We start from the raw sequence: 17,585 nt of genomic DNA, 5'->3' as shown, positions 1-17,585 counted from the left end.
AGTTCCACCTTTATAAGGACAAAGAGGGTGGCCAAAAAGCTCAGAACAGGACCCCACTCGAACATCCCTGTCTCCTTACCACTGCTGACTTCTCTGCCTCAGCCCTTCTCCATGCCCTCAGCCCTAACATTGCAGCCACTGACTCTTATCAAAAACCTTTTTCTCCCTCTAGAACCTCAGGTACCCCCAATTCAAAGTCTACCCCACCCCCCAGAGAGCCCTCTTTTGACACCTCTTTCATACTCCCAGGTCCTCTCCCAAGCTGCAAGCATGTCTTCTCCCAGAGTGGAAGGGATGCCAGGTCAGAGTGGCCCCCAGAGGTCTGACTTAGGAAGCACAGAGACTGGAAAGAAATTTAGTACTGATTCATTTTCTGTTCTAGCAAAGAATCTGCAAACAGTCACCAAAGTAATCTTAATTTTGTTAAATATAAACTGAATCTACTTTTACACTTTTGTGCTTTATTTTTGAAGATTTGCACTTTTAGTCCCTGGCTTAAACTAGATTTTATTCAAGTGGTCTTTTTCTGGGACCAATGGTCTTCAGAGGAGGACATGACAGCAGGTAGAGGAGGGGACTGTGACTCACAGTGTCTGGGGGACATCCTAACACCCAGCTCTGGCCAGGTTCCAGGGCTCCTTGGATATGGTGGGGCCCTGCCATTCGACTCCTCCCACTAGATCCAAGGAGCTCTGGAACCTGGCCAGAGCCAAGTCCTTTCTTTTGTTTTGTCCTTTCTGGTCAGGAGACTCTTCCCTAATACCCCTGGCCCCTGCAGAAGGAAGTAATAGACACACTGCTGTAAAATGAGCTGGGGGGTTGAAACCTCAGGTTGCCTCCACTTGGGGGAACCCTGTTCATGCCTGCCCTCCATGAAATGCCCCTTCCCTATATCCAACCATGCTGCTCTAGACGAGGGATGGCACACGCAAGACATGGGTGCCAGTAGGGACCCTCTCCACTTCCCTCACTCAGGCCAGGTGCTGCTATCATGGCCCTCTCACCCGGCGGGTGATGTGGTTCATTTTATGTGTCAACTTAGCTGGGCCACAGTGCTCCAACTTTATTCTGAGTGTTTCTGTGAAGGTGTTTTCAGATGAGATTAACATTTAAATTGGTGGATGCTGAGTAAAGCAGATGACCCCTATAATGTAGGTGGGCTTCATCCAATCAGTTGAAGGCCTTAAGAACAAAAGGATTAACCTCCTCAGAGAAGAGGGGATTCTGCCAGCAAATGGCCTTCAAGCTGCAGCTCCTCCCTAGGCCTCAATCCTGCCAGCCTACCCTGTAGATTTTGGACTTGCCAGGTTTTATATTAGTATAAGCAAATTCCTTAAAAAACATATCTATTTATCTATCTGCATCTAATACTAGGTGCATTAGTTGGTGTTCTCCAGCAAAACAAAACTAATAGGAGATACAGATATCTACATATTTACATCTATGTATCTTTACCTATGTATCTATAGATACCTAGATATCTGTATCTCCCATTGGTTCTGTTTCTCTGGAGAACCTTAACCAACACACCTAGTGAGCCAGACAACCTTAAAATGCCTCAATACAGCCTCCAGGTAGCCATTCCCAATTAACATGCAAATTGAAATCATGCACATCCAAGCCTCTCTAGCAGCTAGCTGAGTCCACAGGGCTGAGCACCTCCACTTCCCTGCACTCTAGGCTCCTTCAAGGATTAGAGAACTGCCCTGGACCCCAGCATTCCAGGCAAGGTCTCACACGAATTCTAAGTAGCATGTGTTCCCTACCTTTCATTCTTGTTGAAGGGGAGGGCAGTCAATGAGGCTGTAAGTTTCTCTTGTCGCATAAAGTAAAACTATTAAAAATGCCTTCTAAATAAGGGGAATATCAAGGCACTATCTTTTAAATCAGAGCCAGGCCATCATAGTAGAAGGAGGGGTGATGGGAAGGCACCAACCAGTCATCCTTCTCACAGGTCTTCAGAAGAATAATGCGGCATCTGTTAATGGCCACCAGGAGTGCAAAACCAACCTGGATTTCTTCCAGATTCTGTGACTCTGAGCATCACAAGATTCACGTCATGTTTAATTTGAAATTACTGTGGTTAAGAAAAAGGTACCCAGAAATAACTCCACACATACTTGCCACCCTGATGTACAGCCAGTGTCCAGAAAGGGAGGTTTCCCCTCCAGCAGCCCCACTTGTTAACCATGTGATCTCAAGCCCACCTCACCTTCTGGAGCCTCAGTTTCTTTATCTACACAGAACACCTACTTGGGAACACCTCCTTGAGGCACATCATAGGCCTCCAATAAACAGGCGCTATGAGAATTAGGGAGAGCAGCAGTCCTAGAATCTGAGGTGAAAGACTTGGAGCCGGGCAGGGCCAGGCAGCCAGAGGGGAGGTGGGGTGGAGCAGGCAGTGGGAGTCCCAGGGCAGGCACAGCAGCAGGCTCAGCAGCTGAACAGACAAACGGACAGTCCCCCTCCCTTGCTGCCAGCGAGGAGGCCAGAAGGGAAGACAAGGTAAGACTGACCTTGAGGGCAGGGATCTCCACACTGTCACCGAGGCTGATGGAGCCTGAAAGGATGGTCCCTGTCATCACAGTGCCTTGGCCTTTGATGGAGAAACAGTGGTCCACAGACATGAGGAACGGTCCCGAGGGGTCTCTCGTTGGGATGGAAATCTGGGACGTCAGGAGCTAGAAAAGAGAAACTGGTGCCACAGTCCGTGGGGAGAGGAGCCAGATGGGGCAGGGCAGAGGAAGGCAGAGAATGTGGCTGACCAGCAGTTCATCAAGGCTGCCAAGGTGAACTCAGCTCAGAGGTCCATGCCCTGGCAAGGTGGACAGGAGATCAAAACCACCTAACTCCCTGACTGCATTCCAAGCTTCTGCCATGCTCTCAGCTCTTTCCGCTCAGTCTGAAGGAAAGGGCACCTGGAGAAGCCTCATCTGTCTTCTCCCGTGGGACTGCTACAATGGTCTGTCCTGCCAGGCCCTCCATGCTGCAGCAGAGTAGCCACTAAAGGACACCCTGTCGCATTGCTCCCTGGCCTCATGCATTTCCCCAGCCTCCTGATGCCTTCAGAATTTAAAACTCCTCATCATCTAGCCCCTAGGTACCTTTTAGGCCTCATCTTCCGCCACTCCTTGATGTATGCCAGAAGCCAGCCACCAGCAGGCCTAGAGTTTTACCAGCTGGCTCAGCCTCGCCTGTACTGCAGCAATACCTCCTCTGGACAGGCTTCTCTGTATGGCCACGTTTCCTCTGCCCCCATCACTATAGCTAACACTCTCCTGTGATCATCTCTTTATTATCTCCCCCATAGGGCTGTGAGAGCCAGGTATCTCCAGTAGCTGGCATCATGCCTGAGAGAATGACAAGTGAAAGAAGAAGAAACAAGGGGATGTGGGGAGAGGGAGGAGGAAAGGATTGTTCCCAGGGTCCTTCCTTCTCTGCGGACTCCACACGCCTCAGCCTCACCAGCCGATTCTCCTCATGCCACCTGTGTGCCGGGAGATGCTGTCAGGGCTCATCACCAATAAACAAATGAAAACAAAGACTAGGATTCCTTGTGTTTGCTACTTTTTCACTTTGTAAGGGAACAGGCTGTCAAAAAAGTATTCAGTGGTGAATGTTCCAAAGTCTTAGTCTTGTGATAACAATTCTTTTGGAAAAACACTAGAGATTCAAACAAAACAGGCTTGGTCTGAGATTTATGTAGAGGCTTCTTAAAGGAATATACAAACATCTTTCAAAGCAGCATTTTTGAGGATTTCGCTTTAACAAAAACAACTATCCCAGGCTCCCAGACAAGTGCTCTCAGGAGCCTGATGAAAAAGTAACAAAAGCCTCACCCAGAAAACATTTGTTTTGCTAAGCTGACAAGATCAGCACGTGTGAATCACAGAAATGGTGGCAGTGCATGTACGTGGTCACACCTCATCTTGGCTCTGTGGAGCCAGGTGCAGGGGGGCCGTGAAGCTGACCCCAGCGATCAACCTGGGTCTGAATCCCAGCTCCACCGTGTAACTCGCTGCAAGACATGGGTCAAGTTATTTAACATCTTTGAATCTCAGACTCTTCGTTGGTATATGGGGATAAATAATTTCAGCCTCCCTGAGTTTTTGTGAATGTCAATGATCCTGTATGTAAAGAACTTAGTACAGTGCCTGGCCTGTAAACATCAACATCACTGTAACAGTAAGCACTGACATGGCACTGTACCGAGCACATTATACACATTAACTCATTTAACCCTCACAACTCCACGAGGTATGTGCTATTATCTTCCAAGTGAAGGAACTGAGGCAAGAAAGAGTAGATCATTTGCCTGAGGTCAGAGAGAGTGGTGGTGGAGCTAGCCCCTGAACCACAGTCCAGCCCCAGAGCCATGCACGTTGCTACTCTACCTGGCTGAACTGTCCTGAGCACTCTGTGGAGGAACTCTGTGGCTCCATTCTCACTGCTACCTTCCTTAGTACCAGCACCATCAGCACCCACACACACCCTTCCTGATGGATGACTGGGCTCCCTCCCTGACTACCAGCACAAGTTAGGAAGAACAACCTGGGCCTCAGCCCCACAGCTTCCGAAGATAAGCCTCCCATCTTTGGTGGAGGTGCCCAGGATGGAAGCTGCATTGCCCCTGCTGTTGGGCTCATGTCTTTCACCCCTGCCTCACTGGCCCCCAGCCCAGGTGGGGTACTGGAGGAGCTGATACAGTCTGAAGGACTGGAATGGATGTCACGGTCCCAGGGTTCCAGATGGGTGGGAGCTGCTTTGTCTGAGTGTAGGTATGACAAGAGAAAGGAGAAAGTGAGGCACAGCAAGGTGTGACGAGCTCTGCAGAGTTTATGGCTGGAGGGTGAATCATGGGCTTCATTGAACCTTAGGAGTCCTAGTTTGGGTCTACCTTTTTGAGGGAGGTGGGGGAGTTGTGCTAAGGTGTTAACAGGGAGGTTAATGGAACCAACTGAGTCCTCTTGCTAGGGCTGCCTCTCTTTCTCTCTCAGGGGAGAGAGGGACACAAAGGGGCTGGCCTGAGCAGCGCTGGGGCTAAAGGGCAACCTGGATTCAAGATGACAGTACCTCAATGAGCTCTTGAATGCCCTGTGGAGCTTCAGTTTCGGGGGCCTCTGGTCCCCCCGGCTTGGCCGCCACGGGTATAATCGGTGCACCTCGGAACCTGAAATGGAAAATAAGTCCCATCACAGTTACAGAGATCTACATGGACACAAAGCACGTCCATGAAGCACCTGGCACAGTACCAAGTGCAGTGAGCATCCTCTTCTCTCCCCGCATCAACCAAGCCTAGAAGACAGCACCACTGTACTAGCACATGGCACATGATGCAATGGAGGCCCCAAATTTCCCCGTCTGGGGGAAATGTCCCTGCATTGGACATCAGAATTTTAAAGGGCTCTCTTAGATATTAACTTCCACTTTCAGAGCACTCCCTAAGGAGGCAGCAGTGATCCTGGCCCCTAGGCTTCTGAATAAATGACCTTCTTGAAGAAGACCAATAAATACATCTCAGCCTTCTGAAGAGATGCAAGAAATAATAGTGACCAAAAAGTCTCTGCAGATGTACCTGGAAGCACGCCTCTACAATCTCAGTTTCTAATGCAGAGCATTCTTGCCTAAACTCTACTAGCAAAGCCCCCGTATCTTTAAGAAGACATACTTATTCTGTGTGGACATTTATCTTTCCCATTTAAAAAAAGGAACATTGTTAGGGCAAAAAAAAAAAAAAAAAGAGGGAAAGAGAAAATAAATAACCCATAATCCCATCATTTGGTGTATTTTCTTCCAACCATGGTTTTCCCATGCTTTGCCAAGGGATTCTTTTTTTCAGATTTTGGTTATAGTATGTATACGATTTCATATCCTGCTAATTTATTTACCATTATATCACAAAGAACTTTCTGTTAAATGACAGCAACAACAATAACAACTTACATGGCTGAGCCAAGCCTATAATGTGAGGTTTGAATGAAAGCATCTACAACACATGATGGAGTTGTTGCCATCTTATAGATGAGAAAATGAGGCTTAGGGAGTCTAACTGATTTGCTCCAAGTTGTTGGCTATAAACCTTAGAGCCACATTTGAACCCAGCCCATCTGAGTCTGAAGCCAGGGCTCTCAGTCTCTTTGTCACACTTCTCTCCACCTGGGCCTGTTCTTTCATTGTTGACACCTGGACAATGGTACGACCCAGAATTTACATGCTTGTACATGCTTTCCTCCATTACTTATTTGTGATATTTCAAATTTTTCACTATTATAAATTACACTGTGATAAACATGTCAGCGGGCATGAATGGTTTTTTTTTTTTTTTTTTGCCTTGGCTTTGGGATGAATTCGTGGGGTACACATCTAAGAGTGAATACTCACTAATAGATCAGCAAAATGATACAGCAAGGACATCTGAAAAGCCCTCTTCCATGGAAACAAAGAACACTGGCAAAAATGATCAGAATCAACTTGTTCAGAACTCTGGAAATTAACCAAAGGCTTGAGCAATCTGTGGAGTGTTTATTCAAGAAGAGTCTCAGTAAAATCAAGTGAGCTTTTGATGTTTTAACTTGCCCTCTTCCTATGCTAACTCTGCAGCTGTCCTGAAAACCAATCATGGTGAAAACCAGTAGCCTGCCAGGCACTGAAAGGGGCAGAATGGGTTTGAGTTCCTTCAAAGCCCTTCTTCCAGAGAACGATCATGATTTTCCAGTCTGGTGGCTCCCTGGAAGGCCCTACTCACAATGCTATATTTATTTGACCTGCCTTGGAGCTTGCTTAGTGCAAATAGCCTTTTCCCTGGGGGAGTTTGTTGAAAATAATCAGAGCCAATTGTTTAACATCACAGCTGCCTGAGGGAAGCTGTGATGTTTAATAGCCAAAAACTTCTCAAATTTCATGGAAAATATCTACACTTTCAAGAATCTCAATAAACTCTAAATAGGATAAACTCAAAGACACCCACACCTGGCACATTACAATCTAACTGTTGAAGGCCAAAGACAAAGAGAATCTTGAAGCCATCAAGAAAGAAGCGACTGAACTCATGTACAAGGAATCCATAATAAGATTAGCAGCTGGTTTCTCAGGAGAAATCGTGGAGGCCAGAAGGTATCAGGATAATATATTCAAAGAAGTGAAAGTTAAAAATAAAAATAAAAAAAATCTACCAACCAAGAATTTTATATGCAGTAAAAAATGTTACAAAAATGAAGGGAAACATGGGATCACCACATGATCCAGCTATTCCACTCCTAGATATATATCCAAAAAGAACAGAAAACAAATACTCAAAGAAGTACATATCCATACATGTCCAGAGTAGCACTATTCACAATAGCCAAAAAGTAGAAACATCTCAAATGTCTATCAATAGATGAATGGATACACAAACTATGTTGTGTATATATACACAACAGAATATTATTCTGTTGTGACATAAAAAGACATGACATAAAAAGACATGAAGCATCAATACATACTTCAGTGTGGATGAACCACAAAAACACTGTGCTAGGTGAAAGAAGTCAGACACAAAAGGTCGCATATTGTGCAATTCCATTTATATGAAATACCAGAATAGGTAAGTCCATAAAACAGAAAGTAGATTAGTAGTTCCCAGGCTGGTGGGGCACAGAGAATGAGGAGCAAAGGGCTTAATGAATACAATTTCCTGTTGGGGTAATGAAAATGTTCTGGAATTAGATAGTGGTGATGGCTGTACAATTCTTTCCACATTGAAAGTATGAATTTCATAGTATGTGAATTCTATCTCAATTACAGAGAAAATAGATTGAAAGGTATGCTACCTTTTCCACTACCACAATGGACATCTAAGATGCCTATTTCACTGCACACATAACAAAATAGTCTTTTAAAAATTATTTTTAATATATACTTCATTTTAATTTGTATTGCATTGCCTTAATAAGTAAGCCATACAATATTGAACCACTTTCAACGGTTTGTATACCCAATGTATTTTCAGGAGACATTTCTGTAGCACTTCTAGTTCTGGAGTTTGTTTCCTCCAGGAAGAGCCACCCTTACCTTCCTGACACTGAGGCTTGCTCTAAGTGCTTCTCTGTATATAGTCTAGCATGCAACACAGTGGGAGTGGCAGAAAGAGACAGGACCTTTTACCAAGCACCAATGGTACAAGCAATTGTGCTAGAAGCTTTCCAATCCCCATCTTCTCATCACAATCCTGAAAGGTGGGTATTATTCTTCCTCCCCCTATTTCATAGAAGAGGGTCCTAAAAGTTTGGCCAGCTTTGGTAGCTTGTTCCAGGCCACAGGCTAATGAGTGGTGGGGCTGTGATTTAAAGCCAACTCTGAGTTTACTTTAAACCTGAGACTATCATGAGAACAATCCTCCATCAGCCTAGGTTGGAGGCAGGGGCATGTGTCCCTTCTCAAATCCATATGAGAATTTGGAAAGCAGCTGATCTTCAAGGATCAGGGAACATATATTTAAGTCCTGTAGCCAGATTAATAAAACCCTTGCCCTTAATTACATACATTAAATATATGTAATTTTAGTTCTCAAACCAACGAAAAAACGATATGATAGCTATAATTATAGTACCCAATATTATGACAGTTTGCTATCACTTTCAAATTGCAGACATAAATTTATTGAATTCTTAACAACCCTCTAAGGTAGGAAGAACTTCTGTCATCATTCCCATATTCAGAGTCATACATTCATTCTCCAAATATTGGTGAAGCACCCACCATGCACACAGCACCTGGCTAGATGCTTTCACATGACTCCATTTAATCCTCACAGCAATGATGTCAGGTATTATATTATCATTTTAGAGATGAGGAAACTGAGGCACAGAGAGGTCAAATGATTGCTAAAGGGTCGCAGGTGAAGCAAATAGCAGAAGCAAGAAGGAATCCAGAGCTCAGCACTCTGGTCCCAAAAGCCCTATTCCAGAGCCCTGTCCTTCCCACAGTGCTGGGATCCCCAGAATGACCTCCAGCATCCGCTCCCCAGGGACACTGACCTGGAAGATGGCATCAATGGTCTTTCAAAACACAAAACCAGAAGATTGAGTCCAGTGCCAGCCTGGGCACAAAGAGGGGATGACAAAACATCAAGGTCGCTCTGCTCCCTCCCTTCCTCCTCCTCTCTCAGGGTTGACCTGCACATAGACCAATTGTCCCACATCCTCTTCACAAGCTTTGTCAAATTTGTGTGCCACCTAAGCTATTCTTTGCTCATTTATTTTCCTTGAAAGAATTAATGTTCTTACTTAAATATATTTATTTTAAAACACAATTTCATGCCACTATCTAAATGGAAAACCACCACATTCCACAAATAAAAGGTAGAGTAGAAGCCCTCCCACCACTGGTCACTTTAAGGACATCCATGAGGCAACGCTCTGCACTCCCTCTGCAAAACCTGCTCCTGGCTCCTAGCATGCCAAACCTCCATGCTGGGGGGGACAGCTTGACGCGCACAGGCCACGCTCAAGAGGTGAGTACTTCCTGCACTTTTGCCTCCTGACCTTTATGCTGAACCTGGTTATGCTGTAAAGTTGGTAATGCCCGTTATAAGCTTCGCTGTAACAACATAATTTAATTTAGTATTATGAAACAACAGTGTGAAAATAGCTATTCCTATGAAAACTAAATTGAATGCTCTGGAAAGGTGTGATAAAGACAAATCTCCTTAAAATCTGGTGTTAAACTAGGTGTGGATAAGAAAACCATAAAAGACCTGCAGGGAGGTTGTGTGAAAACAGAAAAATCCTGTACTCAGACTTGCTTCACTGAAATTGTGGGCAGTGCACTGCATTCGGGAGTGGTTTATAGATGAAAGGTGACTTGGAGCTCTAGTTAGTGGGCTCATCCTGGAAGAAAAGACGAGCTGGGCAGAACATATCCCAGCAAGTGGCAGGTGGAACAAAGCTGTGGAGCCCCTCTGGAGAGCATCTGAGCAAAGAGAAAGAAACTGCTGTTCAAACACTCACAACAGAATTAAAGTCAGTCACTGAGGCTTTCTCTGGGAAATCTTACTAGAGAGCACCTCCACAACACTGAGAAAACCGCAAAAACTTAGAAGATGTGATCAAGAGAAACAATCATATGCAAAGAAAAGTATGCCACATTTGGATAGAAAAAGCCAGAATGATCACAGTTGCTGCCCACAGTAATGCAACTGGAGCCTGCACACTACAACTTTTCCTTATTGCCAAATCAGCAAACTCTAGAGCTTTCAAAAACATAAATTCTGGGCCAGGCATGGTGGCTCACACCTGTAATACCAGCACTTTGGGAGGCAGAGGCAGGAGGATCACTTGAGGCCAGGAGTTCTATACCAGCCTGGGCAACACAGAGAGAACCCATCTATAAAACAAGTGTTAAAAATTAGCCAGATGTGGTAGCACATGCCTGTAGTCCCAGCTTCTTAAGAGGCTGAAGCAGAAGGATTGCTTGAGCCCAGGAGTTCAAGGTTATAGTGAGATCCAGACTGGGCAACAAAGTGAGACTCTGTCTCAAAAATACATACATACATACTGACCAAGAAGAACATACAGAATATAGCTTACTTAACTGTATTCAGACCAAATGAATTAAAGATAACATATAGATTATAAGTGATCATGCATGGAAAACTGAAATTATAAATGACACAAAAAACAAACATTCTTCAAAAGCACAGCCTGAAGAAGTGGAGTCAGGCCCGAATTCAGAACTCAAATCCACATGCAGCCAAGAAGCCCCAGACCAGCCTGGCCCGGCTGCCAGTGTCTTGGTGCTGATGAGGAAAGGGAGGCATGATGCTGCGAATGTTGTATTTCTTCTGTAACAGCTTTTATTGTTGATTTTATTAAATAAATATGCATGTATATGTTTTAAGTTAAAATATTATGTTTAAGGCATGAATGTGTCATTTTTTATGATTCTGTGCTTCAAGGGACTTTTTTGATTAACCAACCACAGTCCAATCTCAGGGGACAAGAAATCTTCTACTACTGTAGCTACAAAAATAAACACAAAGAAAACAAAATAGAGCTATTAAATTCTAGCTAGATACTATTACCTGCTGAAGGCACTGAGCCTGGTTAAAAAGTTAGGGAAATCTTTAAGACACAACAGTACCAATTTGAGACATTTTTCTGACTTAATAAAAGAGATTTAAAGATAACTGAAGAAGGATTAACTTTCATTGCAATTTTGCCACATCCAAGCACAGTCCCAGATGGATCTCGTGTGACATGTGGTGCACGTCCCTCACTCTGAATAATACTGCCTTCATCTTCCTCAGACCCTAGGCCATCCCCTCACATTCCCCCACTATAGCCCCAAACAGAAGCCAGGCGAAGGATCCAGCCCAAGAAGAGGCACCTGAAGGGAAGAGCCCAAGCTTGCTGCCAGGTCTATGGGGGCCTTCCAGGAACCCATGCTGACACCCCAGCCCCGGCCCCGCTCCCCAGCCCCTCCAAGCTCTTCCCTGGACTCACATCCAGAGACTCCTACAGCCCCAGATTTCTCTCCTCTTGGGACAAAAGCCCTCTTGCTTGACACCCCCACCCTGCCACTTTCAATCAACATCCAATTTCTCCTTCTTCTCATATTTCAAAACAAATCCCACTTCTGTTTACCCATCAGAGCTTATGGCTGATTTTCTTACAAGGTCACTTCTGTCTCCTTCCCTTTTAAGTGCAGGACATTTACTAAGTACTTCCTCTGCGCCAGTCTCCACGGAACATGCACAACAAATACACAAAGGGCTCCCAAGAGCAATGGGGGTGAGGGGCTGGGGCACCAGACCAGGGTGCCAATTCCATGTGACACTAAGAGGAACGGGGGCCAGGGTTCGGGGAAGCATGGCAGAGAAAGAAGTTCCTGAAGGTCAAGAGCAGCTCCCAGTGGTCAACTCAGTGCTCTTCCCTTGCAATCGCTTTCCTCTGTGGCATCTGACCAGGTGACTGTCCAGCAGTGGCATCCTTCCCTCCTCCCTGACAACCCCATACCTTTATTTCCATGGCCCTTGACCATCCTTCACGTCCCCGAGAGGCCCTTCTTCATCACTCATGTGCCCACTGCAGGCCTCCCCAAAGAGTGGCCAGAGAGGCCAACTCTTCCCCTGCATGCTGACCATGAGGGCCACAGCCCCCTTGTGGGCCGCTCCCAAACCGCATCCCCAGCCAAGCCCCATTCCCAGCACTCTAGTTCTACCCTGCCATCTGCCATCAGGCTGCCTCCTGGCCTCTAATTCCTGGCCTCTGATATGGGATGGCATTGCCCTGGCCTCTGAATTAGTCCTCTCTGACTGCATGGTCACTGATGTCTCTCATCAGTCACTGCATCCAATTGGTTCTCCTCTTAGGATCTTGCTCCAATCCATCCTGATTTTCATTCTTAATGGGTTCCACTCTGGGTCAGGCTCTTCTCACCCCAGGCCTCCCAACTGCTCTCCAAAGTGCATGCACAGACCACAGCTGTGAGAACCTTCTAGCAGCACCACTCTGAGGTGCTGGCCCTCTCCCCTCCCCACTCTCAGGACTCTGTGACTGTCCTGGGATGAAGTCCTGGCCCAGGGTGGTACACAAGGCCCTCTGGGGTCTGCTCCAGTCTCCCCACACTGATTCATCTCAGCAAAAGCCCTGGGTATCTGCATTTTTAAAACCCAAGCTCACACTGTTGCCCTCACCTCCTTCCCCTCCTCTCCTAGGCAAACCTCACCCAGGCAATGGCAGCCTGAGGCAGGATTCCAGCTAGAAACCTAGGACTAATTTCCATTCCACAGCTGGTTTATGCGATTTCACCTCACTCAGCCCCCATTTCCCTGTCCAACATGAGATGGCACGACCTAGATCACAGGGTTGTCTCCCAGACTGAATCGGTTAACATGTGTAAAAGTGCCGTTTGGAACTCATGAGGAGCCCTGGGAACTGCTGCAACCACCAGCCGTCTGTACCAGCACAACAGCCACAGATGACGGCACCCCTTCCCAGTGGCCAGTTCCTGGCCTGTGCTCCATATTTTGAACCTCACCCCTGCTTAGTCATCACATGCCCTTCTAGAGTTAGTCCTCATTCCTGACTCCCCAGCCAGAAGCAAACTTGCCTTCCTCAGAATCCCCTTGCTACTCTGAGGAGCCACTTCAGCTCTGGCCTTTAACTCCGACACAAAGCAAATTCCCTAGCTCACCTTCGCCATCGTCCAGGTACTCAGGCTCTCCTGTCCAACTGCACAGGAAGCTCCTCAGTTGGGAGGAGCTTAATTCAACTGGCCTTTAAAACCTCATCCCACTGCCCTGGCCTGGTTGGGAGCAAACCCTTGAAGAAAACCAGATTTTTTTCTTTTTTAAAGACAAGAGAAGTAACTCTGAGGAAGCTGAAGTTCCCTAAAGAGCAACTTAAACAATCTCAGGGGCCACTCATTGCTCCAAAGGTCAGTGTGACACGATGATTTCAGTTCAGTAAGGAGATTCCAAAGAGGGCCACAGACCCACCTGTCAATCAGTTCTAGAGTAGCTCAGACATGACACACTGCCCCCACAGAAGTAGCGGGGCTTAGGTCTTTGCCTTGAGAAAGGCAATACCCAGAAGGACAAAAGAGAGCTTGGAGAGGGAACGAGGGAGGGAAAAATAATTCACAAAGGAAGGAACAGTGAGGAGAGGGAAGGAAAGAGGAAAAGGAAAAAATAACACTGAGGAAGAGAGACAGAAAAGAAGAAAAGAAACACAGGAGAGAAAATGGGAAAGGCAGGAAAAGAACTCAGACTTCTCTGCGACCTGCTCTGTACCAGGCACCAAGCTTGGTGGTGTCCATACCATCTCAATAGTCCATGGGCAGGGGTTCAGGTACCATATTCAGAGAAGCTATGACTCGCCCAGGGAGCCAGGGAGTAAGTGGCTGGTCTGCAGGAGTCCAGAGTCCAGGCCTCTCCCATAGGAGAAAGAGATGGGTAGGAGAAAAATCTATTCTTAGCACGAAGGCTCCATCCGCAGAGCTGACGGAGCCAAGACTCAGCCATGTACACTGGCTCTGCTTCCACGCCCTGAGCCTGAGGCTCAGAGGGACACAGAGTTGTAGGAACGTGCATGGGGAATTCCAGAGATTACCTATAAAGCTTTTGGAAATTCAACTATCTTTATCCAAACCCTTTTGGGCAATATATAGTAATAGAACATAACAGTGTGTTGGGCCAGGTGTCTGGCCCTTTCCCAGACTCAAGAGAAGCTAGCCTTCCCAACACGCTGAACATGCTACACATTAGGGCACCCTGGCTTCTGGCTGTACAAGGGAGACCCAGCTCCATGGAGCCCTGGGGAGTAGAGTTTAGCAGCCACTGGATTGGTGTCTGGGGTCTAGGAGTACAAGGGGCTCCAGCCAGAGACGGCAGCTGCATAGCTCTGTAGTGCGGGCAGGAGCTGACCAAGAGCTCATTCAAGGACTGCTGTCCCTGCCATCCCACTGTCTCCTCCAGACTTCCCTGGCAGCTACAGTATGTTGCGGTGCTTGCTGGGCCTAGACGTGCTGATTGTGTATGCAAGCTGATGTTCGTTAGCACACAAAAAAAGTTTCAGATAAATATATATGTGTATGTGTGTGTATATACATATATATATGAATTTATAATCCATATAAAGATATATAAACAAATAGAGTATAAATAAATTTTACCTTTGGGATAGTAGATTCAAAACAGCCAACATTTATTAAGCCTCACTTTTCTCAATAGTCAAGCCAGACACAAAACCTACCTCTTAGGAAACTGTAAGGATCCGACTGATTCCACGAACTATGTATGCGAAACCCCTAGTACAGTGCCAAGTACACAGCAGGTTCTCCACATGTTACAGCTATTATTCCTACATATCCATGGTGTGCCAGGCTCCACGTGAAATGCTCCCTCATATTAAACGCTATGAGACTGAACTTTTCAGCTCCCCTTTTACAAAGGAAGAAACAGCAGCTCAGAGAGATGGAGTGAGTCGCCCAAGCACACACAGTTAGTCAGCCACAAAGCTAGTATGGAAAATACACCTAGTCAAAGTCCACTCAGTAGCAGAGAAATTCCTTGAGATTGGCATTCAACCCATTCACAGGGAGGGAGGCAGGATCAATGGAGTCCCTGGTGGGCTCCAGACAGAGGGCTCTGGCTAAAACAGACAGAAGGAAATAGAAAGTGTTTAAAAAGCAGGAAGAAACACAAAGGGAGTCTGGGGGAATGATGTATCAAGGATGCTGTCAGATGATAACATTTAGTGGAAAAATAAACAGAAAAGCCTAGAACACAGAACAGTGTCAATGCTGTGATAACAACTACCTCAAATTATGTACACGCAGGAAAGACTGACAGGGATCCTGGGGGAAAAACACTTTAATTTGATGCATTGAGAAGATTGTGGGTACATTTTTATCTTCTGTTTTGATTTCTGTTAACATTGATAAATGCTTATGCAAGAGTAATTTTAAATGCTTTCAGAGATAAAGAAATCACAAAGAAGAACAAAGAGTTTGACTACATAAAAATTAGAAACTTCTGCATGTCAAAAAAAGCAACTAAAATGGAAAGACAACAAATGCCAAACACTTATTTGTAGCAAATATGATAGAAGGGTTAACAGCAATATCTTTACTAATATTAAACACTCCCAAAAATTAAAAAAAAATTAAAATTGCAAGAGGCAAACAGACAAAATTTTTACATGGGCATAACTCACACATACAAAAGCACAACTGTTCAAAACACTTCAGGAAATAAAGAATCACAAATTAAAACAAGAACAAAATACCATTTCTACTAAGTTACCATTTCTACTAAAACACTATTTTCTACTAAGTTTCAAGTATAGTTTAAAATTATAAACCAAAGTAATCTGCTGACACCTGTGTAAAATGGTAGAACACTTCCGGAAAATAATATGGCAATGCACAGCAAAAAGTTTAGAAATGTTCAGACCCCTTGATCTAATAATCTCATACCTGCAAATCTATCATGAGGAAAAAGGTGAAAATACAATTTAATGATGTACAGAGATGTTCACCTTAAGGCTTTATTTTTAAGAACAGAAACTTAAGCCAGTCTAGTAGGTCAACAGAGTGGTGGTTACATGAGCAAATGATATGTAAAATGTTAAGTAATAAAAGCAGAAATAAAAATGTACATGCCTCATGACTATGACTATATGTAAAGAAAAGATGTGGGGAGGACTCAGCAAAGTTGCAGGGTACAAGTTCAAAAATCAGGTGTGTTTCTATCCACCAGCAATGAACAATCCAAAATAAATTAAGAAAATAATTCCTTTACAATGGCCTCTAAAAGAATCCAATACTTAGGAATAAATCGAAGAGACAAAAGCCTTGTACGCTAAAAACTACAAAACATTGCTAAAAAAAAAAAAAAAAAAAACTAAAGATGACTTAAACAAAAACATATCCTATGGTTCATGGATTAGAAGATTTAATGCTGTTAAGATGCCAATACTACCCAAAGAGATCTACAGATTCAATGCAATACCTATCAAAATTCCAACAACCTTTCCACAGAAATGGAAAAGCAGATTCTCAAATTCATGTGGAACTGCAAGGAGCACCAGATAGCCAAAACAATCTTGAAAAAGAACAAAGATAGAAGAGTCATACTTTCTGACTTTGAAACTTAATACAAAACTACAGACATCAAAGCAGTGTGGCACTAGCCTAAGGACAGACATATAGACCAATGGAATAGAACAGAAAGCCTAGAAATAAACCCACACATATATGGTCAATCGATTTTTTACAAAGTTAAAAGGGGAAAAGACAATCTTTTCAAAAAAAGTGCTTGGAAAACTGGATATCCACACGCAAAATAATGAAGGTGAACCCTTAATTTACATCATATACAAAAATTAACTCAAAATGATCAAAGACCTAAACTTAAGAGCTAAAGCTACAAAATTCTTAGAAAAAAACACTGGATAAAAATCTTCATGACACAGGATTCGGCAACAGTTTCATGGATATGACTCCAAAAGCACAGGCAATTAAAAAAAATGATAAACTAGACTTCATCCAAATTAGGAAGTTTTGTGTATCAAAGGACACTATCAACGAAGTAAAAAGAAAATCTACACAACAGGAGAAGATATTTGCAAATCATATCTCTGACAAGGGATTAATGTCCAGAATACATAAATAACTATTACAATTCAACAACAACAACAGAAAACAACCCAACCTAAAAATGTACAAAGGATTTGAATAGCTATTTCTCAAAAAAAGATACACAAATGGCCATTAAACCATGAAAAGATGCTCAATATCATTAGTAACTAGGGAAATGCAAATGAAAACTATGATGATATACCACTTCATACCTCTTAGGATGTACTGAGAGGAATTGAAAGCAGAAAATTGAATAAATAGCTATACATCCATGTTCATAGCAGCATTATTCACAGTAGCCAGGAAGCAACCCAAGTGTCTACCAACAGAAGAATGGATAAATAAAATGTGGTATATAGACATAATAAAACACTATGCAACCACAAAAAGGAGTGAAATTCTGACACATGTTACAATAAGGATGGACCTTAAAAACATTATGCTAAGTGAAATAATCCAGA

At 44.3% G+C, this 17,585-nt stretch overlaps 1 protein-coding gene across 5 annotated transcripts in view; it reads right to left on the bottom strand.

Annotated features, from left to right (window-relative positions):
- Window positions 1-17,585, bottom strand: part of EEFSEC (eukaryotic elongation factor, selenocysteine-tRNA specific) — a 255,691-nt gene that overhangs the window by 142,514 nt on the left and 95,592 nt on the right. For 4 of the 5 annotated variants that reach the window (XM_003829395.4, XM_008954758.4, XM_034957299.3 and 1 more), the window contains exons 3-4: window positions 5,074-5,170; window positions 2,517-2,681 (exon numbers count right to left, since the gene is read on the bottom strand). In XM_003829395.4, coding sequence (XP_003829443.1) covers window positions 2,517-2,681; window positions 5,074-5,170 — 262 coding nt within the window. The remainder of the gene's footprint in view (window positions 1-2,516; window positions 2,682-5,073; window positions 5,171-17,585) is intronic. The other variant, XM_008954760.4, reaches the window with a different exon arrangement.

Source organism: Pan paniscus, chromosome 2 (genome assembly GCF_029289425.2).
Source record: "Pan paniscus chromosome 2, NHGRI_mPanPan1-v2.0_pri, whole genome shotgun sequence".
Classification (NCBI taxonomy): domain Eukaryota; kingdom Metazoa; phylum Chordata; class Mammalia; order Primates; family Hominidae; genus Pan; species Pan paniscus.
This window is presented reverse-complemented; position numbering and strand designations above follow the sequence as displayed.